This window comes from Balaenoptera physalus, assembly GCF_965194825.1.
Source record: "Balaenoptera physalus genome assembly, chromosome: 8".
NCBI lineage: Eukaryota > Metazoa > Chordata > Mammalia > Artiodactyla > Balaenopteridae > Balaenoptera > Balaenoptera physalus.
Window position 1 is genome coordinate 9704683 of NC_138887.1, and position 25843 is coordinate 9730525.

Consider the following 25843-nt stretch of genomic DNA (forward strand, 5'->3'; position numbering starts at 1 on the left):
AGGAGTAATAAGGTTAAATGACGTCACAGGGGTGCGGTCCTAATTTGATACGACTGGTGGCCTTATAAGAAGAGGAAGAGATCTCTTTCTCTCCCTCTCCACGAGCACACAAAGAGATCGAGGAAGAGCTCTCTTTCTCTCCCTCTCCACGAGCACACAAAGAGATCGTGTGGGCACACAGAGAGTCGGTGGCCGCCTACAAGCCAAGAGAGAAGGCCTCAGAATGAAAGCTGCCTGCCAGCACCTTGATCCTGGATTTCCGGCCTCTAGAACAATAAGAAATGTTTCTTTTGTTTAGGCTGCCCTGTCTGTGGTATTTTGTGCTGTCAGCCTGAGCAGACTGAGGCACCAGATAGCCCAAACCCACAGTGATGCAGTGGGTAGCTCAGGAAGGTCCAGGGAGCAGCACTAGAGTCCAGAACTTTGGGCCAGTGGCCCTCAGGAGCTCCAGTCCGACAGCATCGGCAGGCTGACCGCACACCCTCCGGAATGCAGCTGGCAAGTAACCCGCAGGAGACGGGAATCGGTGGGGGGTTGGGCCTCAGAGCCAGGCAGAGTCCCGGCCCCACAGGCCAAGGACAGGCGCCAACAGCACTGAAGCGGACTTCAAAGACGGTGCTCCATGGGGAGGTTTTATGAAGGTCACGAGGACTGAAAAATCACCCCCAGGGGCCTTTTCTGAACTGGAAGTGGGAACAGGAAATAGCTAGATGAGATTCATCTTGGAAAAATGCAAGCTCATACATCTGGGTGAAACTAATCCAAAACACAGCATGAGAAAGCACAGTGCAGAACACAGGGGAGAACTGCCACCCCCAGGGCAGCTGACAGGGCCCAGCCAGCAGCAGATCATCTGTGCAGCCTCTGACTTTTTCTGGGGGGTGGTCTCAGCGTGGGCAGCAGGGGGCTGGGGACTTAGACATCTGGGAACCCCAAGCCAGGTTTATTGGAGATAGAGGGCTGAGGTCTCCGCTTCCCAGCTGGCTGGACAGTGACCTGGTGGTCCAGGGAGGGGAGGAGAGGAGCACGCCAACCATCGATGTTGTGGCTTTGCCCACCTGTGCCCAGGCCTCCACTCAGTGGGCACTGAGGATCACCCCTCAACAAAACCTCCCTGGGCCTGTGGAAATCCTCGTTTTTGCAAGTTGCCCAGTGTTTTAAGTATTCAGGCACGATGGGTCATTAAAAGCTGCCTCTGCCTCCCCAAGAGAGAACCCAGGTGCCCGGGACGGAGACAGAGGCCATCAAGAAGAATGGAGATGGTTTCAGGGGATAGGCTGCTGCTCTCTGAGGAAAGGCAGAACCCACAGATGGGGAACTCCGACTCCTTACAGAGAGCCTGGGAGCTGCCCCTCCCCAGATGGCGGGAGGAGAAACGAGCACAGGAAATGAGAGAGGGGACGCATCCCAGGCCTACCAGCCAGAGTGTGTGTGTCCTGGGCCCGGGAGGGCAGGTGGGGAGCTGGTGTGGAGGCTGAGAGGAGGCCTGGGCCGAGGCACCAGCCTGCTTCAGCCCTGTGCCGCAGCCAGGGAAGACTGAGGAGATCACATAGCATAACAAAGAGATTCCAAAGCGTAGTGCCTGAAGATATGACAGACATACAGGAACACTCGATGTTGTCAAGATGTCAGCTTTCCCAACCTGGTCTTGGGATTCAACACAATACCAATCTTGGAAAAGGAATTGCTGGGTGAGATTTTTGTTTTCATTTTGTTGGCTATGGTTGCTAAATTGGCTTCCAAAAAGTCCCTCCTACAATCTGCCAGTTCCCTCATGTGTGATTAATTTTGTAAACGTGTCGGATAATGCGATAAGTGAAGATACTCTCATTTAACTTTGCCCTTCCCTGATTGGACGAGTCAGGCAATCTGGTATGTTTTTGAGTAGCATTTCTTCTGTAAATTGCCTACTGGTGTTCTTGCTTGTCGTCTTTTCCTTATTAATCTGTGGACAATTTCATAATTACAGGAATTAGATTTAAATTCCAAATGTGTCACACTCTTCCCCTGGTTTGCCTTTTAATGTTTAAATACATTTTAAATTTGTATGTCTTCAAGTTTATCATTCTTTTCCTTTAGTGTCTCCAGCTTTATTGTGATACTTTAGACTATAAAAACATTCATCGACTCCCCATTACATTTTTTTTTTCTTTTTTAGATTTGAATATTTGATCCATCTGGATTTTATTTCGGTGTTAAGCAGTAAGGGAGGGAGCCAACTTCCATTTTTCCACATGGCCGGCCAGTCGTCCTAACGCCATTCGATTGAGAAAGACTGAAAACCCTTTCCAGGGGTTTGAAGCGGTCGCTCCACCAGCACGCTCAATCGCGCATCTGCCCGGGCCCGCGATCCAGGGGCCCCGCACCGCCAGGTTTCCGGGGCCCATCGGTCCAGCCCGACCCAGTCGGAGGGAGCGAATAGCAGGGGCGAAGAGCAGGGGCTGGGGCGGATACTCCTCTCCTGCTGAGAACGGATCCCTCTCCTACCCGCCAAGGACCCACCACTAACATCCCCCTCCCCCCCCACGCGCCGAGGACGGATCCCCTGATACCCCCACCTCGATCTCCCCTCTTAGCCTCCGAGGACGAAGCCCCCAAGCCCGCGCCGAGGTTTCCCTAACCTCCCGCCTCCCCCCTCCCAGCTCCTGCCGCACCCCTTTTACCCCACCCCCCTACCCCCCACCCCAGTCTCTCCTCCCGGGTGGTCCCAAGGATGGGACGGGACTTTCCGCGAGGGTAATTTAAATAAAAGGTGTGTACTCTGGTTCTATTTGCATAGAGGCGGGGACTCTGGCGCTGAGAGGCCGGAACACCCAATCAGGTGAAACCCCGGGACCTCTACCTCGCTCCAAACGACCCTGGGGGCGAAATCCGCCCAGAGACTTAATTTGCATGGGGCGGGGCCTGCCTCTTTGAGTGGGGCCGGGCGCCACTTCCCGTTCCAATCGGCTTCCGCCCGCTGGCTTCCGCCCGCTAGCTTCCGGCTTCCGTGAGGCTTCCGCCCGCCTTCCGCCCGCCTTCCTTCCGGCTTCTGTCCAGTTTCCCTCTGCCTTCGCCGGGCGCCGCCCGCGGCCAGGGCCCGAATGCTACCAAAACAGCAGCGAGCGCGTGTCGGGCCCCCGGACACCGCCCCCTCCTCCGCGGCACGTTTCCCTGGGGTCACTGTCTACCTGGCTGAGCCACAAATGGGCCGCAGCCGCCGGGCCTTCCTCACAGGCCTGGCTCTCTCCAAGGGCTTCCGCGTCCTGGACGCCTACAGGTGCGCGGTCGTGGCGAAGCTCGCCGCCAGGCGAGGCCACCTTCCTAGGGCCGACCTTTCCGAGGGGCGCGGGGCGGGTCCGGCGCCCACGGCCTCGCCTCACCGGGGAACGTGGCATGCCCGTATAGGTATCACCATGCTGTCGCGCCCGGTGGGCTGGGGGACGCTGCTGAGTGGCGTGATGGCCTGAGCACAGATGCCCGTGCTCGGAACTTTGCAGCTGACCAGCCACTTTCACATATGGTGTTTCCTTACTGCTGAGGATACTGAGATCTGAAACGACTCCCACGCAGCTGACCCCGGGGCGGAGGGGCACCTGAGGTGTTTGGATTCCAAGTTAGCCCTGGCACTTCATGGTCATATAGCTTTCCTGTCAATTTCCTCTTTTGTAAAAGGGTGTTAGCAGTTAGGGCCAGGAGCGTTTCTGTAGGACAAGGAGAGAATGTATGCCGGAGGCCTTATAAAGGGCCATGTGAGTGTAGCGGTGGTTAACAGTCCTTCCTTAGGTGACTTCATCTTGCCCTGTTAGCTAAACTGATTTCTCTCCTCAGGGCTGAGAAAGTGACTTTTCTTCTACTTCAAAGAGTAGAAGAAAACCAAACAAAAACAAAACCACTACAGAAGCAATGCTGTAAGTAAGGGAGGAGGGTTCCCTTGGTTTTGAAGTTGAAAGAGCAAGTGAATCAGAAGCCAGTCCCCCTGAAGCTTAGTTAACCATTCCCAGGGGTGCAGCAGACCCACTCAGGAGAGGATGATGACCACGGCCTAGAGTGTACTGGGCACTGTCTAAGCCGTTTTGCTTATTAGCTCATTTAATCTTTACAGCAACCCTGCAAAGTAGATATGTTATTTATGGTATTATCTCTGCTTTGTGGATGAGGCAATCAAAGTACAGAGATAAGTGATGTGCCCAAGGGCGCACAGCAAGTGTGTGGCAGAGCTGAGGTTCAAACCCAAGTAGTCTGTCTCCAGCACTTCGATGAAGACCCCCCCACCCCGGTCCTGGCCCCTGTGCCCCTGGCCTCTCCTTCCTCTGGGGTTGGGGGGAGAGGGAGACAGACAAGTTAACACAAAAAAGGGTTGGTCTTATCATAGCTAGAGCCGAGAACCACACACAGCTCTGCAGATGCTGGCGTGGTGGAGATGTTTGTCTGCCAGGAGGAGGGACTGGGAGGTCTTTCTGAAGAATGAATAGGTGGTCACCAGGCAGAGGGGATAGTAACAGCAAAGGCCTGGAGGCATGGAGTGAAGCAGGAAGAATGGCAGGTCTGGGAAAGGGCTCCGGGCCCCACTTCCTCTTCTTCCCTCCGCCCAGCTCGGAGGTGACACACGTCATGATGGAGGGGACCATCAGCAGAGGAGGCCGTCTGCCGGCAGGAGCGCAGGACGGCGGCCCTTCACCCAGGATGCACCCGCCCAGTGCTCTTAGATGTAAGCTGGTTCACGGAGAGCATGGCGGCCGGGCAGCCTGTCCCTGTGGAGTGCCAGCACCGCCTGGAGGTGAGCCGGGTGAAGGATGAGGGTGGGGCCCCAGAGAAGGCCCCAGCGCAGGCCGGAGCTCAGCTGGGACAGGTGACACGGCAGCAGTGCCTCAGTGTCCTTCACATGAGGTGGGCGGTGAGGGCTCAGCCCAGACCACCAAGGGGCCCTGGGAAGCCAGGCCGTTCCTGCTTCTCCTCTCACCATTGGTGCAGACTCTCTTGAGATCCAGTTATTTTTAGCATCTTTAGGCCTTTCTTGCTTATCAAGTGGATGAGACTGTGACCCCAAGTGAGGCCAGCAGGAGGCCGTCCTCGGGGTGCTGTGAGGTTCATGGCCTCCGCCCACCTCAGTGCTTCCTGGGTGAGCACAGCTGGGGGCTTCAGGTGTGGGCTCAGAGCAGGGCTGCCTGCATTCAAATCCTGACTCTGCCTGTGAGCCACGAGGCCTCGGTGTCCCCGTCTGTGAAGTGGGGATGACAGGCACCCCAGCCCACTTGCTTGAGAGGGTTCCGGGACGTGGCGCACATACAACATGTGCGGTGGCAGGTGGTGCCACTCCTGCTGCTCTGGCCTCTGCAGGGCGACACCGCCTCTGCCCCGTGCCTCTGGCAGTTCTGCTCTATGAGAGTCGGCCCCTTCTGTCCCGAGAGCCCTAGGTGACCACCCAGGAGAGGCAGGGCTCCGGGGGGCTTCCTTGGCCCCTGCCCACCCTGCAGCCTCGAAGCAGCCTGTATATTGCTCCTCCCCAGGTGGCTGTGTGCAGGAAGGGGCCGCCACGCCCAGCATGGGGGCTGCCCTGTGCCTGCCAGCATCCCACACCCGTCACGCACCACAACACCGGCCTCTCGGTGAGCCCTGGGGCCCCTGCCTCCCTGGGATGGGGCCAGGCCCTCCCCTGTCCCAGCCTTGGAGGGGGGGGGTGAGGTACCCCGCCATCCCTGCCCCTCACCAAGGGCCGCTCCCTGCAGGAGGCTCTGGAGACGCTGGCAGAGGCCGCGGGCTTCGCCGGCAGTGAGGGCCGCCAACTCTCGTTGTGCAGAGCGGCCTCAGTGCTCAAGACCCTTCCCAGCCCGGTCACGGCCCTGAGCCAGCTGCGTGGCCTGGCCCGCTTTGGAGAACACTCGCGCAGCGTCGTCCAGGTCGGTGCTCCCCGCACTTAGCAGGGCGGGGTGGGGGGAGGCGAGGGGGCCGCAGGGCCTGGCCAGGGCAGGTGGCTTGGTGGCTCAGAGCCCAGCGGCGGCCAGCCACCCTCTTCACTCCGATTCCTCACGTGTAAACTGGGGCCACAGCACCTGCCCTAGGGGGACTGAGAGGACTCAGCCCAGGGAGCTGCCGGGAGCCTGGCGGGCTGGTAGCTGGCACCACTGGCATCAGCCCAGACTGTCCCGGATGGTGGAAGAGGAGCCCTGGGCATGAGCACCTCTTTTTAAGATGCGAAGGACCCAAACTGTGAAGCTGCCCTTTTGTACACTGACACTGAGCGAGTATCTCGTGATGGAAAGGAGACTTCTGAAGTCACTTATGCTTTTAAATGAAGTCTTGTTGAATTCACCTATGTTTTAAAAGCAGTTGTTTACGTATCCCGGGGCTTGTTATTTATCTGAGAGGTGGCCCATGTTCCCCGCCCTAGGGGCTTGGAGGCTCCCTGGGCACAGTCTTCATTTCCAAGTCCCCCGGGATCCTGCTTCCACAAAGCCCCCCTGCTGGGCCTTGGGCCCCCAGCTCTCCTCTTTCCAGTCAGGCTTTGCCTTCTCCCACAGGAGCTGCTGGAACACAGAGTGTGTGAGGAGGTGGAGAGAGTCCGGCTCTCGGAGAGGTACCAGGCCATGAAGGTACGCAGGGCAGCCCCCGGCAGGGGCACGCAGCTCCACGGTCCTCCCCCAGAGCCACAGCTCGGTTCACGCCATGTCAGGCGGCAAGGGGGGCGGTGGGTCCCCCCCGACCCGGGGTCAGAGAAGGTTTCACTGAGGATCTGGCAGCTCAGCCGACACCCGATATACACGAGGCAGCCAAACGGAGGTGGACGAGAAGCTTGTTTTGAGCACAGGGAATTTTCTAGATCACTCGGCACCATCTGTTCTTATTTGACTATTGATGGCATATTCTCAAGTATATCACATGCTCTGGCCCTTTACACAGAGCATACTGAACAAAACAGAACCTTTTTCCGGGTGCCACGGGGACCATTAAATCTGTGGGGCTGCTGACCCTTGCAGTGTCTCCACCTTTGATCTCACGTACTCATTTTCTTGGTGGCGTCCTGCCTGTGTCCACGGCGCACCTTCCTGCTGGTCCCGCCCATTTCCGGTCTGATAACGGAGCCGCCAGAGCTCTTGTGGATGCCTCGGTCGGGCTCCTTAGACACCCCGGTTTTGTGGCTGGAGGTTGTCAGATCAGCGACTGGTCGGGGGTGGGGGGTGGCTTCAAAAAGGGAGAGGAGCCCTGTGTGAAGGATGGGGGGCAGGGGGCTTAGGGGTATGGAGGCAACAAAGGAATTAGTGGCTGGAGAAGCGCTGAGAGAGGGCAGAGCCATCTGCTACCTCCCCCGGGGTAGCCCTGAGTCCCAGAAGGCATCCAGGCCAGGAGAGAAATATGTGAACAATTAGAAGTTTACTGTTATAAACAACATGATTAGGTTATTCTCAGCATCTTTCCCATCCAGTTCATGCTCTTGGTTCAGGGGATCTAGGGAAGGATGGCCAGCACAGTCCCAAAAGGGCAGGCTACAGCCGGTCTGCAGGAAGCGGGGCTCAGGGACACGAGTGCCACCCAGCTGTTCGTCCTCCCCTGGGCCTGCTCTTCTGTTTCAGAAGTCCCGGGGGAGGGGCTCTGAGTGGCTGGCCTAGGGCAAGTGCCCACCCCTGTCCAACGAGCTATAGTCAGGGAAGAAACAGGTGAGTTGCTAGCACCCACCCTGTGTGTGGGGTGCCCGTGTGAGGGCAGCTGGCCACCCCACGAGAGGTCAGCTCCAGCAGCGTAGTTAGTTTCCACTGGCCTGGACGTCTCTGCTGACCCGTGGCCAGGCAGTGGCAATGGTCGTGTTTGAACCTGGAACAGAGCCCCAGCCAGTCCTAACCCGTTCCTTCCAGATCCTGCTAAAACAACCCCCTGGCTGTTAACTGCCCGTTTTTGCTGCCTGTTAAGAGGCAGAGCCACAGTAACAAGTCCCAGCTGCTGTGGGGTGGGAGTGGTATGGTTTTCCCGGTGAATGCTCGGACTGTCAGGATGCCTGCTTTGGTGATGTTGGAATCATAGGCTAGAACTGTACAAGTTCTGGGGAGAGACCCTGCCGAGGAGGGGACCGAGGCCTGGGGAGGGAGCACATGGGCTCTTTCCCTGCCGTCCCCTGTGAGGGTGGGCTGTGTAGGCCAGGCTCGGGGATGGAGTCCTGCCTGTGCTCTCGCTGTGTGGCCTTGAGCAGGTTGCTTAAACTTGAAGGATGAGAGTGGGGATGCCACTTGCCCGGCCCGACGACGACTTAATGAGGCCACTTGTGTGACGCTGCGGTGGTGCTGTCCTGGGGCACGCCTTGCACCGCTCAGTGTCGTCATCCGCATCTCGCTGTGAGAGCTGCCTCCTGACCACGCTGTGCTCATCCTCCGAACGGCACCTCGCTCAGATCTTTGGGGTCGGGGTAAGGACCGCTGACCGGCGGTACCGGGAGGGGCTGCAGACGCTGGACGACCTCCAAGAGCAGCCCCAGAGACTGACCCAGCAGCAGAGAGCAGGTGAGCCCTCTGAGAGCGCTGGGCCCTGGGCTTCCCCAAAGCACCTGTGCCTGAAAGCCTCCCACACCATGGAGCCCTTAGCTCTGACGCACGGCATGTGCTCGTGGCTGCCTGTGTGGCAGGGAGCGGGGTGAGTGTGAAGACGGGCATCTTTATTGGGCGGGCTTCCTGACCCAGTGGAGTCAGGACCCAGTGCAGGCCCTTCTCAGTGAACGATAACGGTCAGAGTAGCTGCCGTGACATTCAGGACCTCCTGGTTAGACTTGTACCTGGACCAGCATGCACCCCTTACTCCTGATTCCACAGAGGGGAGGGCCTGTCAGAGCAGCCCGGGCCCCGGGCACGCTTGCTCGTGTGCTGCCTGGCGCCTTGGCCCACTGGCTGATGGCCTGGGGACCTGTGCTCAGCGGGGAGAGGCTCAGTGAGGAACCTGCTAGGGGGAGGTGGCGCCGAGCAGTGGAGAGAACGTGAACTTGACAGTTTGTCAGGCCTGGGTTTGAGTCCCATCTCTGCCGCTTACTAGGTAGGAGACCGTGGCCCTGAGTCTTGATTTCTCTGAGCCTGAATTACGTTCTCTGTAAAGCACAGGATCCCGTGAGCTCCTTGGCGTGAAGCCAGCAGGTCGCAGGTGTTGAGCAGACTTTTCTCCGTGTGGCCTGATCGGGGACCCTGCTGAAGGAGCCCCACAGCCCGGCACTCACTGCCTCATTGAACATCTTCCCAGGGGCTGGGGGAGGGGAGGCCAGCTGGGGGTCCCGGGAGAGTCGCCTGGTCGGTCGGCAGGAAGTGAGACCACAGAGCCGTGTGTCCAGTGGAGCGTTATGGTGACACCCATCGGTTCCGCTCAGTCTCCTCTCCCCGGAGGAGAGGCCTGCAGCGCCGACTGAGCGCGCATCCTGCCCGGGGCCGTTTATTCCCACACGTAAACCTCTCCTCACTGTGTGTGTGCAAGGCCCAGTGATCCCTCTGACAGGGGAGGAGGTGGACGTGGGCTAGAGCAAGGTGTTGTTAAGCGGCAGAGCCCTCTTCTTCGCAACTCTTTATCACCTCCCGGCCCCATTTTATGGATGGGAAAACCGAGGCGTTGAAAGGGATAGTCTGTATCTTGATTGTGTCAACATCAGAATTCTGGTGTGACCTACAGTAGTTCTGCAGGATGTTACCGCTGGGGGGAACTGGGCAGAGGGCACAGGGGACCTCTGTTATTTCCTTCAACTGTACGTGAACCTACAATTATTTCAAAATAAGCGTTTGATATTTAAGGGAGAGGAGGGTGTAGTGGGAGAGAGCTAGAGAGGGCCGGGCTGGGCAGGTCAGGAGAGCTGTGCTGCCCACAGGACTCCAGCACCACCAGGACCTGAGCACCCCGATCCTGCCGTCAGACGTGGAGACCCTGCAGCAGGCGGTGGAGGCAGCCGGGGGGCAGGCCCTTCCTGGGGCCGCCGTCGCGCTGACCGGCGGCTTCCGGAGGTAACGGGGCTCCACGTGCCCTCCGGCTCAGCTCCAGGCCCTTCCCAGTGAAGGCGTCTGAGGCGGGACCACCGAGGTGGGCCTTCCCTCACTGAAGGGATTCGGGAGAACACGGAGGCTGAGAGTCAGACTGGCCCCCTCGGGGGGAAGTTGCAGGGCCACGACGTGGACTTCCTCATCACCAGCCCCAGGAGGGCTGGGAGGCCGGGCTGCTGCCCAGAGTGCTGTGCTGCCTGGAGAAGCAGGCGAGGGGCTTCCTGCTCCCCCCGCTGACGGTCCTGCTGGGATCCTGGCTCCTGTCCCAGCCCCACACGGCGGTGCCCGGCCATGTCTGCTCTCCCCCAGGGCCTTGTCCTGTACTGCCAGCACCAGCGCAGCCGGCAGGCAGACGACCCCACCCACCTGCCCCGGCAGAGCCACACCACGGATGCCTTCGAGGGGGCTTTCTGCATTCTCCACCCGCCACAACCCCCAGGGGATGCTGTAGGGGCGCCCAGAGGCCCTGCCTCACCCTGACCACCTGGTGGTCACCCCCATCAGCCAGTTCCCCTTTGCGCTACTCGGCTGGACTGGCTCCAGGGTAGGGAGTGTAGGCCACCCTGGGGTCTGGGGTTGGTGGCCCTGCTGATGCAGTCGCTCTTCCCCCAGCGTTTCGAGCGGGAGCTGCGCCGCTTCAGCTGGAAGGAGAGGGGGCTCTGGCTGAACAGCCGTGGTCTGTTTGATCCGGGGCAGGTGTGTTTCTGGGACGGGAGGCCTGGGCGGGGAAAATGTCTCTCTGCCCAGCCCACAGTCTGCATCGGCCCCGGGGCCCTCCAGCCTGGGACCCACAGGGCCCTCAAAAGGCACCCCACTGCGGGGCTGGGCCCTGCCTGCCCTTCCAGCCTCCTCGCCACACCTGTCTCCAGGAAGCTGCTGCTGTGGTGGAGTGGCTCCCAGGCACTCATGCTTGCACTCTGTTGCAGAAAACGTTTTTCCACGTGGCTTCAGAGGAAGACATCTTCAGACTCTTGGGCCTTGAGTACCTTCCCCCCCAGCAGAGAAATGCCTGGTCCTATTAGCTGGCCCCCACTTCCACTCTCTGGAAATGGAGGGTGCCATTTGAGCCAGACGCTATGGGTGTTGTGGTCCCTGAATGTTTCCAGGTGGAACATGCACTGCTGCGCCAAGTCCTCACGCCTCCCAAGTGGGAGCCCTGTCTGTGTGGACCAGCAGTCCCCCACAGACACCCAGTTCAAGATGTCATGAAATGAGCACGTGGAACAAACTAAGCTGTATTTTCTGAATGTGTTGCTGGTGTGGGTGACCGGGGAGCATGGTTATTGGTTCTGCCCAGAGGTCAGCTACGGGGTGCTGGTGAGGGCGGGGGATGTGGACCTAAGACAGATAGACTTCCAGTTATTTCTGCAACACAAACGGGTTTATTCAGCATCAGCAGAGAATGGGTCTGCAACCATGGCAAGCCATGTGCAAGTCCCCAGCAAAAATGGAAAGGAAAACGCTTTTACAGAGGGGAAAAGGAATTTGGGAGGGCTGTAGTAAACAGGAGTCCATGGCTTTTCACTGGCTGAGCGCTCATCAGGAACGAAGAGGAGATCCTTCTTTCTGCTGGGCTCTGCTATCATCACAGGGCATGAGCGCTCCCCCTTCTGGCCTCCCAACTCTTGAGGTTTCTGCTTATTAATCTTTTTACACTTCCCCTTTCGATCAAGATGTTTCTCTGAAAGCATCACTAATCTGAGTCAGGCTTTCCAGTTTCAGGGTCTTTTTGTCCCTCAGTACAAGGAAGGACCTTTCCTGGGGGTAGTGTCCCACATCAGAGGGAAAGTGCACAGACTGGAGATCTATTGAGGTCATATTTAAGTAACAAGGAGGAGTAGGAGGGACAACTGTTAGGCACTTTTTATCTAAAGTCCCTGTGTTACCAAGATCCTAAACGGTAGAGATTATCTGAAGCCTTATGTAATCAAAGGTTTGGTGACAAAATTCCAACAGGCCTAGTCTGAATATCTTTGGAAAGCTGGCTCATCGGATGTCGTCTGCTTCAGTTCAGGGAAATCTTTACTTTCAGGTCACCAGCTGATTTGCAGGTCCAGACAGCGTTCGGTGCTTTCTTCAGGTGTGTCATGTGAACCCAAGAGTTGTATTTCTTGGAGTTTTGCAGCACAAGGGTTGGTCAGCAGTACCTGATAGCAGCCTTTCCAGCAAGGTTGAAGAGAGTCCTTCTGGAGGTGTCTTTTCCAATAGATGAAATCTCCAGGTTGCAAGGTGTGATGTTTAAGGTCTTCATCTCCCAAGAGTGCACTCTGAAAAGGTTGCCTACCAAAACATGGTTATTTTTAATAGAGGCAATTAGGCCTTTGCAGTATTGGAGTATCTCTCTTTTTATTAGTTGTGGGTCAAAAGAGGCAGGAGCCAAGTGCACTGGGCATCCTGTGACTACCTCAAAGGGTGTAAAAGTTCCAAAAGAGGTGGATCTACGATTTAGAAGGACCAACAGCAATGCTTTTGACCAAGGTATTTGGAGGGCCTCTACAAGTTTTGCCAGTTGAGTCTTAATAATGCTGTTAGTGTGTTTGACCAAACCAGAGGATTGAGGGTGGTAAGTGCAGTGAAAGTGTTGTAAAACTGGCCAAACAGCACAGACTTTTTGAAGCACCTGGCCAGTGAAATGGGTTCCTCTATCATTATGAAGTTGAAGAGGAGTTCTCCAGGTAGGGATAATCTTATCCAAGGCACTTCAGTCACAGAAGAGGTAGTAACGTATCTGCAAGGGAAAGCTCCAGTCCAGTGTGAAAACATACATACCATGACTAAAACATACTTATATCCATGAAATGGAGGAAGTTGTATGAAATCCATTTGCCAGATCTCAAATGATCCGTCAGGCAATTTAAAACGTCCAGGAGCAGTACAGACTTCCCTGGGTCGTACTTCAGACAAGGCGAACAATGAGTAGGTACTTTCTGTGACCTTGTTAGTGTTTCCCCACCAATACTGACTCATGAAGTATATCATTTTGTCAGACCAGTGGTTTAATGCATGTACAGTGGTGAGGAGTGGGAATTTTACAGTCTGTGGTAGGACTGGGTGGTTACTTGGTCTGAACCAGAGCTTTCTCTTTTTTATCAAACCAACAGTCGTTGAATTTCCAATCTTGTTTTTCTTTTCCTGAGGCCAGTTTTTGGGCTTCTCAAGCCAGTTTTTAAAGGAATCACTTGAGGAAATATCCCTTTGGACCATGACAGAAGTTTAGCTGCTGTGGTTCCTTTAAAGGCGGAATTCCTTGCAGAAATTGCGGCAAGGTGATTTACCTTAGCTTCCAGAGAGTCCAGTTTAGAATGCCCTGGAATCTTACTAATAACTCAAGGGTGGATAAAAGTGTTGCATCCGATAATTCCTGAACACGGGGGCCATTTTTAATTTTATTTCTGCTGGAAATAAGGAAGCCACATTGCTTCCACAACATTCCAAAATCACGAGCTACTCCGAGAATGTATCTACTATCGATATAAATATTGGCAGTTCTGTCCTTGGCTAAAGTACAAGCCTATGTGAGAGCGTATCATTCAGCCTGTTGGGCCAAAGTAGCTGTAGGTAAAGATGCTGCCTCAACAACATCAAAAGAAGTTGCAGTAACATCCCCAGCACAATATCTGCCATTGTCCCCTTTTACATAAGAACCGTCAGTGAACATGAGAAGTCAGTGTTACCGACTGAAATTTCCTGTAGATCATTATGAGGAGTCAGGAGGTGGTCTGTCAGGGTTAAGCAGTTGTGAGGGACTTCCTCAGTGACAGAGGAGAGAAGAGTAGCACGGTTAAGGTTATTACAATGTAGAAGAGTTATGTGAAGACCAGCTGACGATAGGACTCCAAAGGAGGTGAGACGGCTGACTGAGAAATGTAGAGTGTGATGAGAATTCAGGAGGGCTATTGCATGAGGTTCAGAAATGATTAAAGGAGATCCCACAATGATTTTCTCAGCAGCCTTAGCCACAAGGGCGGTGGCCGTGATGGCTCTAGGCGAGAGGGGTATTTATTTCCGTGTTACAGGGTCCAGTTGCTGGCCATAATACCCTATGGGTCGACGGTGGTCTCCATGTTTTGGGGTGAATATCCCAAGGGCATTCCCTTCTTTTTCGTATACAAGAAGGGAATCTGATCATTGGGATGCCTAAGGGCAGGTGGGTTCTTCAAACTCTCCTTTAAGGCCTTAAAATCTGTGTCATCTGGTTCTTCCCATAAAATTGGATTGGAGTTGTGCTTCAGTAAAACATACAGAGGTTTGGCCATGAGAGAGAAATTTGGAACTCAATTTTGGCAATAACCAACTAGCCCAAGAAAACCTCACAGTTGGTGCTTAGTTTTGGGTTTAGAGAAACTTAGGACACCAGGAAGTCTGTCTGGAACTAAGTGTAGCCCTTGTTCTGATATCAGATGCCGTGAACAATGAACCTGGGTTTGGGACGAACTGCAATTTATCCTCACTGCCGTATGTCCCTTTAAGGCTGAAAGCGTTAGCAGGTGGACGATGACTTCCTGTGAGGAGGTCTGAGAAAGAGCAAAGAAGCAAATCATCCACATGTTGCAGCAAAGTAGAACCTCTAGGGAACTTTGTATCATCCAAATCAGCCTTCAGGAACTATGAGAAATAAGGACTTGCAGTAAAACCATGAGGTATTACTGTCCAGGTGAATAGTTTTTCTTCTCAAGTGAAGGCAAAAAGGTATTCGCTAGGTTCAACCGGAATGTTACAGCATGCACTGCATAAATCAAGTTACAGTAAAGAATTTACCTCCTGTGGGAATGACTGTTAGGAACGTATGAAAGGAGCAACAGGGTGTCAAGGGATAGCTATGTTGTTTATTACATGGAGGTCCTGGACAAACCTACACCCTTGGCTTTTAGGTTTCCTCATCTGTAAAATGGGAATATTACAGGGGCTAGTACAAGGACTAATGAGGCCCTGAACCTTCTAATCTTCAATTACGGGCTTTATGCCTGGGATGGCTTCTTTACTTACACATTGTCAATTCTGGGAAGAGATTTTGAGAGATCTGTTTGAATCTCGATGGGAGATGTGCTGTGAATTTTGCTACTGTCAGTGGAGATTTTGCCCATAAAAAGGATGGTAGCTGATTCAATAGGGACAAATGATCTGTGTTTCCAGAATCAGCTCTAGTATCATCAGAGATGGAGCAAATAAAAGATATCAAAGAGTCGTTTAATTCACATTGTTGTTTACTCTGATGACTACTGTCAAATTCTGGAATTATTTCCCCCCCCTTTTTTTTTTTTTTTTTAAATGTTAGCCACTATCGATTAGCTTTTTCCTCCTAACGACATTTATTCTTTTTTAATTAATTTTATTTTTATTTATGGCTGTGTTGGGTCTTCGTTTCTGTGCGAGGGCTTTCTCTAGTTGTGGCAAGCGGGGGCCACTCTTCATCGCGGTGCACGGGCCTCTCACTATCGCGGCCTCTCTTGTTGCGGAGCACAGGCTCCAGACGCGCAGGCTCAGTAGTTGTGGCTCACGGGCCTAGTTGCTCCGTGGCATGTGGGATCTTCCCAGACCAGGGCTCGAACCCGTGTCCCCTGCATTGGCAGGCAGACTCTCAACCACTGCGCCACCAGGGAAGCCCAATATTTCCCCCTTTTGGGAGAAAGAAATTCTGGCCTGATGCTTCTCTAAGAAGTCTCAGCATAATAAATGGACAGAGGTGGAGGAACTAAGAAGAAAAGTGTGTGTATCTCTCAGAGGGCCTAAACAAAGTGGAATAGGTTCAGAGACAGGAGCCTGTTGAGGTTCATTGGAGATCCCCACTATCTGAACTGTTTACTCTGAGGCAGGGGCTGCTTTATAGTAGTGGGGCTGAGCCTTGAGAGTGTGGCTCCAAGTGTCAATTAGGACTGGAAGAGATTCGCCCCCCAATCTGGAGAAATGTTTCTCTAAGCCAGTTAAGAGGGAGGATTGAGAAGAGCCCCGTTGTTGAGAATTGGGAGGATGGTGGAAAAGCTGGTTAGAAGACTGAAGGTGCCCGAAGCACTTAAATTTGTAAAATCTCTTTTCCGATGTCTTGGCTCTTTGCAATAATAGCAGAAACTAGGAGGGTTTTGGTTTCATTTAGGAGCCTTCATTTGCTGGAGTTGAAGATAAAGGATTTCAGCTGTCTCCCTTTTAGGTGACTCCTCTAAGAAAGTGAGAGAACTGGTTTGCAAGATTAACTAAATCTGGAGTGGACACAGTTTTTCATTCCATCCTGTTCCTTTTTGCTAGAAGGGGAAGGTCCTGCTTCAGCCCACTAGTAAACATAGAGTTAAAAGCTGCCTGGGTAGAATTAACATCTGAAGGAAGATCAGAATTTTCTTTAAAAGCGATCTGAAGTCAATTGTTAATAGTCCTGAACAGATCCATTAGATTATTGTGTGCAAGCCTGCATTTTGTTCCAATCACCAGGCTTTGGAAAAGCCGCAGGACTTGCCCCATGAAGTCGCCTAGCAGTCGCCTGAGGCTGATCATATGAATTAGCAGGGTGGTCTCCCGGTTGTAACTCTAAAGGCCTTTTAGGGTTTTCCCAAGTAGCAGTTCTCATCCCATGCTGGGCCTGGCCTTCACCGACAAGCGTATGAACTAGCTGACGTAAGTCAGAGAAACCGGGTTGCTGAGTTTGAATGACTGTATTAAATTCCTCAGCAAGTCTGTGAGGATTTTCAGTTACTTTGGAAAAATCTTTGACTGTGGCTCACAGTTCACCTTTAGTCCAGGGCGTATATATATACGCAATTAAGGGTGTAAGTCTCTGGATTCTTAGGAGGCTTAATTTTAAAGGGACAGGTTCTGATAAGTTCAGAGGAAAAGCGAGTGGGGAGAGTTTTAGAGGAAAAGCGAGTGGGGAGAGTTTTAGAGAAAAAGGGAAGCTCAGTGAGAGAATTAGTATGGGGAACTGAGGGGCAAGAGCAGGTGCAGGTGGCCCAGAAGAGCAGGAAGATGGCACTGGAGGCATGGCCTGAGCACAAGGGGCTGAGGGAGGGAGACAGGATGTTGCTGGAGGTGGAGCATAGGACAAAGCAGCCGAGGAAGAAGAGCCTGAGGCTTTGGGAGCAATTCCATCTTTTTAATCATTCGTTTGCCTCAAAGTCTTATTTTGCAGAAAGTCAATTTTAGGCTGCTGATAACGTTTGGAAGCCTCAAAATACCAATCAAAATCAGCATTCCATTCAGTTTTGGAAATTTTAGGGCCCTGACAGTCCAATTCCGTTTTAAGAAAAGTAAGCTCCCCATAATGGCCATCGATATTCTAGATTGCCTTTGGTGAGGTGGGTCCATTTAGTTAGAAATTCTCATGAGGGGCGGCAATGGCGGAGAGGCCCGAGGACCTAAACCTGCCCAATGCCGTCATCACCGGGATCATGAAGGAGGCGCTCCCGGACGGTGTCAGCACCTCCAAGGAGGCCCGGAGCGCCATCTCCCACGCTGCCAGCGTCTTCGTGCTGTACGCCACATCCTGTGCCAACAGCTTCGCCATGAAAGGGAAATGCAAGACACTGAATGCCAGCGATGTGCTCTCCGCCGTGCAGGAGATGGAGTTGCAGTGGTTCATGACCCCTTTAAAAGAAGCTCTGGAAGCTTACAGGAGGAGCAAAAAGGCAAGAAGGAAGCTTCAGAGCAAAAGAAGAAGGACAAAGACAAAAAGACAGATTCGGAAGAGCAAGACAAGAGCAGGGATGAGGACGACGATGAAGATGAGGAAAGGCTGGAGGAAGAAGAACAGAGTGAAGAGGAGGAAGTGGACAACTGAAGAGGATGGGGAGACGCAGCTCGGAAGGTTCCACTCGGAAACGCCGTACACGTTTGTGTGAAGCTTTTTCGTGCTGAGCACAGTAGTCTTAGGCAGAAGATCGAAATAAAAACTGAATTATCCTCAGGATTATCATCAAAACCAGCGCTTCCCAGACTCGGAGCATCTGAGTAGCGGAATCCTGTTTTGCTTAATCAGTCTCAAGGTTGTGACTTTTTGGCAAGAGGGATTCTGAACAGCCAATTTAATTGGTCAATTTGATCTCTCTTGTTTACTTACACGTATAGTTAAGCAGTTGTTGATCCCCAGTTCCCTCCCCACCCCCCCAAAAAGTAATAATAACTTCCATGCTGCCGACTGTGTTCCAGATCACAGAGGCAGTCAAGGCTCAGGAAAAATTGGGGTTTGATCATGGTCAGCCTATTTGATTATACAGTATTTGGCAATACTAGCTTATTTCAGGTGATCAGAATGGCTTAGCTTTAGGAAATTACTATAAGGGTTCGAGAGAACAATGAAATCTGTTCTATTGCCTCCTCACTTGACAGTAACATTAATTGAATTTTGGTTTCTACAGACCCACTTGGCTTGGACCCCTTCTATATTGCCTATAGGCATGTTACCTGCTTGGGTGGCAATGTTCTCGGCACATAACACTTTTAAATCAACAGAGTAGAGTTAGTCAAGCAAGGTTGCCAGTGTCTTACTCTTGTAAAACAGATGGTTTAGTCTTAAATGCACCTCTCTGCCTGTGACTGTACAGCTTCAGGGTTTGTTGTCACCTCCTGGAAGGTATAAAATTCCAGGCTTTCTCTTCTTGTAGTCCATCTCCTAGACTTGTGGCTTGGCTTTTCATTATTCCAATTCATGACAAGTTCCAGACTTTATTTCTTCTAGGCACAACATTCTCCCACTGTGCTTCTCACCTCGTGTCTCTGTTCTGCCTCTCCTCTGCTCCCCATTCCCACTTTCTCTGTCCCTCTTTTTCTCACTTCTGCCAATCCAGGAACTTGGATGACCTGCTTAATATCCCAAAGTGTGGTTTCCTCTGATTCCCTAGTTCTAATCTCATGTCTTTTAAAAATGATTTTGTAAACCTCTCTGAACCATAAGGGAAATCTGATGGTGCTCAGGAATCTAATTCCTCCCCTAATCCATCCCCTTTAACTGCTTCTGAAGTATCTCTGTTGACCTTTCCTAGTTTTCTTCTCTTTCCATTTGGTGCTTCAAGCACTTTTTTGTTCGTCTCTAAGTTGAGTGCTTGGAGGTTGAAAGGTAGTGAAATGTAGTGTGACACTGTTAATTTGTTAGATGAATACAGTGGAAAGTTTGTTGATAAATGAGTGAAGAATATTGAGAAAATTATAATGCTTTGTATAAACAAAAACTCCTGTTAAAAGTGAAAAAAAAAAAAAGAAATTCTCATGAGGAAGGGCTACAGTTTTTAAACATAAGATCAGCCAGAGGGACATCCCTGGTGGTCCAGTGGTTAAGACACTGTACTTCCACTGCAGGGGGCATGGGTTCGATCCCTGGTTGGGGAACTAAGATCCCACAGGCTGCACTGCATGGCCAAAAAATAAATTAACAACAACAAAAAAAATCAGCCAGAGTCCCTGTAAAGGGGGGGGGGCTGCCCTCAAAATAGTTAGATAATTGGGATCCCATTTTTCAGCAGTTTTTCTCTAGAGTAAGGGAATAATTTTTAAAAAGTCTAAACAGCTCAAGCAGCTTACAGCTTAAACAGCTTGCAGCCCAGACAGTTCAAATATCTCTAACAGCCTGCAGGCCTAATACCAGCCAGTTGTAAAGGAATAGGTTGGTCCTAGAGGAGCCAGGCCAAAGGCTTCTCAGCAGAGTTCCAACAGAACAACCGCTATTCCAAAGGAATGGCCCGAAGGCTGAACTGGCACAGTTCCGATGAAATAGCCTCTGTTCCCAAAGGAATGGGCTGAAGCCTAGCCAGTTCCAGTTGGAAGAGTCTGATTTCAAAATCAGATGAGTACTTGAGTACAGAACAAGGCCTTATCCAGAAAGGACAAGACCTTAAAATAGATACCAGGTAAAGCCTGGAGAGCTTCAAAGAGGGCGGAGGCTCAGATCCAGGAGAAGTACCTTCAAACTCCAGGGTCAGTGAGAAAATCAGTGAGCAGCAATGGGCTCATGTGGATACTGCACCTGTTTACTTACCAGCCCATCGGGGGTCTTCTCTGGATCCCTGTACAAGTCACCAAAATGTTGACCTAAAACAAATAGACTGCCAGTTATTTCTCCAGCAAAAATGGGTTTATTTGGGATCAGCAGAGAATTGCAGTTCAGGGTCTGCAACCACGGTGAGCCACATGCAAGTCCCCACGTGACAAGGGAAGGAGGGGGAAAAGGAAGTTGGGAGGCTGTAATAAACAAAGAGTCCCTGTGTTTTAATTGACTGAGCAGTTGCCAGGATTGAGAAGACTCTTTCTTCTTCCTGCTGGGTTCGGCTATTGTTGCAGGGTGTGGGAGCTCCCTTTCTGATCTCCCAGCTCCATTTAATTGAGGTTTCTGTTTATTAATTTTTTACAGGGGCATCATAGCTCTGTGACCCTTGGCCAGAGGCCTCAGGCTCCTCCCCTGTAGAGCATGGACCTGAATGGGGCTTTGTTTCTGGGGTTGTTGTTATAGAGCCTGAGGTAGTGGATGGCAAATGCTTTGCACAGTGCCTGATTCAGCTTCTAGCCTCAGGGCCTCTGAGCTGAGAGGTGGAGGCGGGTCTCTTGCCTGCTCGGAATCTACCGCTGGCTAAAGGGTGTGCTGGGGCATCTGGAGAAAGGGCCCAAGGGTAAGGAGGTGGGAGGAAGAGAACTTTCAATGCTGACCCACCACCTCCTGCCTGGGTTAGGCCTGCATCTCTCAACCAGGCTTTCTGTCTCAACCTTTGCTCCTTTAAGGTCTGTCCTCAAAAGTCTTAAAAACAGGTCACGTGGTATCTTTTACTCCTTGCTCAAAGCCCTCCAGTGGATCCCCACCTCTCAGTAAAGCCAAAGTCCTCACAGAGGCCCCTGGGGGCCTCCACCTGTCTTATCTCCTGCACTACCCTTCTTTCAAGCCCCACTGCCCTGTGACAAGCAGGTGCGCTCCTGCCTCACTGCTTTCCTACTTGAACGGTCCTAGACACCCATGAGGCCAGTGGGTGTTTCATCCTCTCACTGAGGGGGGCCGGCCACGTGGTGGTCTCTCATCCTCAAATCCCCAGGCATGCTCCTTGCCATAAGGCCTTTGCCCTTGCTGTACTATCCACCTGGAAGTGATCTTCCAACTCAAAATTCTCTTTATCAGGTGAGAACTTCCCTGGCCAATCACCACATAAAAATTATATTTTTTAAATTAACATGCCGTAAAATTGACTCTTTTGGTGTAAAGGTTTATGAGTTTTAACACACGTTTAGACCCATTCACCTCCACCAAAATCATGACAGCCCCTCATTCTATCCTACTGTGGTCATATGCTCTCCCGCTCCAAGCCCACCCATTTGGTTTTTCTGTGTCTCTACAGTTTTGCCTTCTCCAGAATGTCATGTAAGTGGAACCTGACTATATGTAACCTTTTGAGACTGGCCTCTCTTACTCAACATGCCTTTGAGATTCATCTAACTTGTTGCTATTCCTCTTTCTTGTTGCATAATATTCCATGCCATGCATAGTCCACAGGTTACCCATTCACCTGTTGAACATTTGAGTTGTTTCCAGGTTTTGGTGATTATGAATAGACCACCTGTAGACATGCATATGCAGGTTTTTGTGTGAGCAGAGCTTTTCATTTCTCTTGGGTAAATAATAAGACATAGGATCACCAGGTTCTATGATAAGTGTATGTTTAACTTTATAAGAAAGTGCCAAATTGTTTTCCATAATGGCTGTATCATTTTGCAGTCCACTAGTGAGGAGAGCCACACATGTAAGTTAAACATGTACCAGTCGCCAGGTGCTCTGTATCCTGCCAGCACTTTGTATTTTCAGTATTTAACTGCTCTAGTAGGTATGTAGCAGTAGCTCATTGTGGTTTTAATTTTCATTCCCCCAGTGTCTACAATGTCAGCCATCTTTTCACTGGCTTATTTACTGTCTGTATATTCTCTCTGGTGCAGTGTTCAAATTTTTGCCCATTAAAAAAAAAATTGAATTGTTGGCTTTCTTACTGTTGAATTTTGAAAGTTCTTTCTGTATTCTGTACATAAGTCCTTTGTTAGTTATGTGATTCATAAATATTTTCTCCCAGTGTGTAGATTATCTTTTCATTCTCTTACCAGTGTATTTTTCAAAGCAGATATTTTAATTTTTGCTACGTCTGCTTTACCAGTTTACCAGCTTTTTTCCTCAGCCATTCAAAATAGCTGTTATGAAGAAATTCAACAAGCTACAAGAAAACTCAGAAGACAGTTCAATGAACTCAAGAATAAAATTAATGAATAAAATTAATGAAATTACTATAGAGATTGAAATTATAAAAAAGGACCAAACAGAAATTCTGAAGCTGAAGAATTCAATGAATGAGATATAAAAATCAGAGCTGAAATGATATAGAGACCAGAAAAACAATAGAAAGGATTAACAAAACTGAGAGCTGTTTTTAAAAAAAATAAAATTGACAAACTTTTAGCTAAACTAACTATGAAAAAAAGACTCAAATAAAAAAATTATAAGAGAAAGAGTAGACATTATAATTGATACTGCAGAAAAAAATTAGATAAGAGATTACCATGAACAATAATTGACAACAAATTAGATAACCCAGAAGAAATTAATAAATTTCCTGAAACATGATTTACCAAACTGAATCAGGAAGAAATAGAAAATCAGGCCAATAATGACAAAAGGAATTGAATCAGGAATCAACCTCTCAATATAGGAGGAGCAGACTCCCCAGGAGCTGACAGCTTCCCTGACAAATTCTATTTCCTAAACACTTAAAGAATTGATGCCAGGGACTTCCCTGATGGTGCAGTGCTTAAGAATCCGCCTGCCAATGCAGGGGACACAGGTTTGAGCCCTGGTCCAGGAAGATCCCACATGCCATGAAGCAACTAAGCATGTGCTGTGCGCCACAACTACTGAGTCTGCGCTGTAGAGCCTATGCTCCACAACAGAGAGAAGCCACCCCAGTGAGAAGCCCGTGCACTGCAATGAAGAGTAGCCCCTGCTCACTGCGACTAGAGAAAGCCCACGTGCAGCAATGAAGACCCAATGCAGCCAAAAATAAAAATAAATAAAATTTATTTAAAAAAAGAAAAAAGAATTGATGCCAATCTTCAAACTCTTCCAAGAGATTGTGAGGAAGGAAGACTTCCAAACTCATCCTATGAGGCCAGCATTACCCTTATACCAAAGCCATTTAGCACAACAGATGAAAAGGAAACTATAGACCAAGAGATTAAAAGTGTTGGCGAGGATGTGGAGAAAAGGAAGCACTTGTACATGTGGTGGGAATATACATTGGTTCAGACACTATGAAAAACAATATGAAAGTTCCTGAAAAAATTAAAAAATAGATTTATCATATGATCCAGCTGTACCACTTCTGGGTATATACCCCCTCAAAATGAAAACAGGATATTGAAGAGATATATACAATCCTATGTATATTTATCACAATAGTAAAGCTGTGGAAGCAATCTAAGTGCCTATAAATTGCTGAATGGATAAAGAAATTGAGATATGCATTTATTTATTTATTTATTTTACATTGGGCCATTTGCAACAGCGTGGATAAGCCTTGTTGCAAGTGAGATAAGTCAGAAAGACAAATACTGCATGATATCACTTGTATGTGAATTCTAAAAAAACCAAATTCATAGAAAGAATAAAATTGTGGTTGCAAGGGGGATGGGATGGGATAGGCCATATATTTAAGGGTACAAATTTGTGACAAGTAACAAAAAAGTCCTAGAGATCTAGAGCAAGGTATAATGAATCTAGACAATAGAGAATAATCATCAACACTTTTACAGCATCTTTTCTGAACACCAGTTTTTTATTTTAAAAGTCTTTTTATTGGGGTATAATTGGCATATAGCATTATATTAGTTTAAGTGGACAGCATAGTTATTCAATATTTGTATACATTGCAAAATGACCACCATGTTAAGCCTTAGTTACCACACGTCACTATACATAGTTACAACTTTTAAATATGTTTTATATGTTTTGGACATTAACCCCATATCAGATATGATTTGCAAATATTTTCTTCAGTAGGTCACCTTTTCATTTTTTGATGATTTCCTTTGCTGTGTAGAAAATTTTAGTCTGAAGTAGTCCCACTTGTATATTTTTGCTTTTGTTGCCTTTGCTTTTGGATTCAGATCCAAAATTTCATGGCCAAGACTGATGTCAGGAAGCTTACCACCTATGTTTTCTTCAAAAATTTTTATGGTTTCAGGTCTTGCATTCAACTCTTTAATCCATTTTGAGTTGATTTTTGTGTACGGTGTAAATTAGTGGTCTGGTTTCATTCTTTACATGTAGCTATTCAGTTTTCCCAGCACCATTTATTGAAGATGCTTTCTTTTCCCCATTGTATATTCCTGGCTTCTTTGTCATAAATTAATTGACCATATATGTATGGGTTTATTTCTGGGCTCTCTATTCTGTTCAGTTGATCTATGTTTCTGTTTTTAATGTGAGTACCATACTGTTTTGATTACTATAGCTTTGTAATATAGTTTGAAATCAGGGAGCATGAGGCCTCCAGTTTTGTTCTTCTTTCTCAAAGTTGCTTTGGCTCTTCTGGATATTTTCATATATGGCCTTTATTATGTTGAGGTATGTTCCATCTATACTTACTTCATTGAGAGTTTATATAATAAATGGATGTTGAATTTTGTCAAATGCTTTTTCTGCATCTATTGAGATGATGTTTTTTAAATCTTTCATTTTGTTAATTTGGTTAATACATTGATTGATTTGTGGATGTTGAAATATCCTTGCATGCCTGGAATAAATCCACTTGATCATGGTGTGTGATCCTTTTAATTGTTGAATTTGCCTTGCTAATATTTTGTTGAGGAATTCTGCATATATGTTTATCAGGGATATTGGCCTGTAAGTTTCTTTTCTTGTGGTGTCCTTGTTTGGTTTTGGTATCTGGGTACTGCTGGTTTCATAAACTGAGTTTGGAAGCATTCCCTCCTCTTCAGTTTTTTGAAAGCATTTGAGAAAGCATTTGATATTAATTCTTCTTTGAATGTTTGTTAGAATTCACCAGTGAAGCCATCTGGTCCTGGACTTTTGTTTGTTGGGAAGTTTTTTGTTTCTGATTCAATTCCCTTACTACTAATTGGTATATTCCGATTTTCTGTTTATTCATGATTCAGTCCTAGAAGGTTGTATGTTTCTAGAAATTTCTCCATTTCTTCTAGGTTGTCCAATTTGTTGGCATATAATTGTTCATAGTAATCTCTTATAATCCCTTGTATTTCTGTCATATCAATTATAATGTCTCCTCTTTAATTTCTGATTTTATTTATTTGAGCCCCTCCCTGTCTCTTTCTTGGTGAATCTAGCTAAAGGTTTGTCAATTTTGTTAATATTTTCAAAGAACCAGCTCTTAGTTAAAAGACCAGCTCTTAGTTACATCTTTTCAAAGAGCCAGCTCTTAGTTACATCTTACCAGCTCTTAGATTTTTTTCTATCATCTTATTAGTCTTCATTTCATTTATCTCTGCTATGATCTTTGTTATTTCCTTTCTTATAATAACTTTGGGCTTTGTTTGTTCTTCTTTTTCTAGTTCCTTGTGGTGTAAAGTTAGATTGTTTGAGATTTTTCTTGTTTCTTGAGTTAGGCATGTATTGCTATGAACTTTCCTTGTAGAACTGCTTTTGCTGCATCCCATAAATTTTGGTGTGTTTTATTTCCATTTTTATTTGTCTCAAAGTATTCTTTGAATTCTCTTTTGGTTTCTTTGTTGACCCATTTGTTATTTGGTAACATGTTGTTTAACCTCGTATAGTTGTGAATTAGTTTTCTTCTTGTAATCAATTTCTAGTTTCATACCACTGTGGTCAAAAACAAATCTTGATATGATTTCAGTCTTCCTAAATTTATTAAAACTTGTTCTGTGGCCTAATATAT

At 49.3% G+C, this 25843-nt stretch overlaps 2 protein-coding genes, 1 long non-coding RNA gene and 2 pseudogenes across 6 annotated transcripts in view; all 5 read left to right on the forward strand.

Annotated features, from left to right (window-relative positions):
• The first annotated feature begins 141 nt into the window (after positions 1–141).
• LOC309666297 lies at positions 142–3073 on the forward strand. Of its 2 annotated transcripts, XR_014267020.1 has the most exons (4): positions 142–1691; positions 2159–2610; positions 2780–2821; positions 2978–3073. It is a non-coding gene; the product is annotated as an uncharacterized lncRNA (long non-coding RNA). The 2 variants fall into 2 exon arrangements; XR_014267021.1 differs by having other exon boundaries at positions 2780–3067.
• Positions 3074–3083: 10 nt separating this feature from the next.
• The window catches only part of COA1 (cytochrome c oxidase assembly factor 1), a gene marked incomplete at its 5' end in the record, with an annotated part of 249294 nt that continues 226534 nt past the window's right edge, over positions 3084–25843 (forward strand). Inside the window, 6 exon segments of the mRNA XM_082473612.1 lie at positions 3084–3259; positions 4575–4608; positions 4610–4759; positions 5490–5588; positions 5709–5879; positions 6501–6572. Coding sequence (XP_082329738.1) covers positions 3084–3259; positions 4575–4608; positions 4610–4759; positions 5490–5588; positions 5709–5879; positions 6501–6572 — 702 coding nt within the window.
• LOC309666444 (DNA-directed DNA/RNA polymerase mu-like) lies at positions 8249–9997 on the forward strand (the record flags this gene model as incomplete). The annotated part of the gene is made up of 2 exons (XM_082473905.1): positions 8249–8468; positions 9806–9997. Coding segments are annotated over 2 exons (357 nt in total), but the record flags the coding sequence as incomplete, so codon positions are not given.
• On the forward strand, positions 9990–15214 carry LOC309666445 (annotated as a pseudogene). The gene is made up of 2 exons (XR_014268458.1): positions 9990–10518; positions 10901–15214. The product of XR_014268458.1 is annotated as an uncharacterized misc_RNA (transcript).
• Positions 15588–21895, forward strand: LOC309666277 (DNA polymerase epsilon subunit 3 pseudogene; annotated as a pseudogene). Its single transcript has one exon. The product of its transcript is annotated as a DNA polymerase epsilon subunit 3 pseudogene (transcript).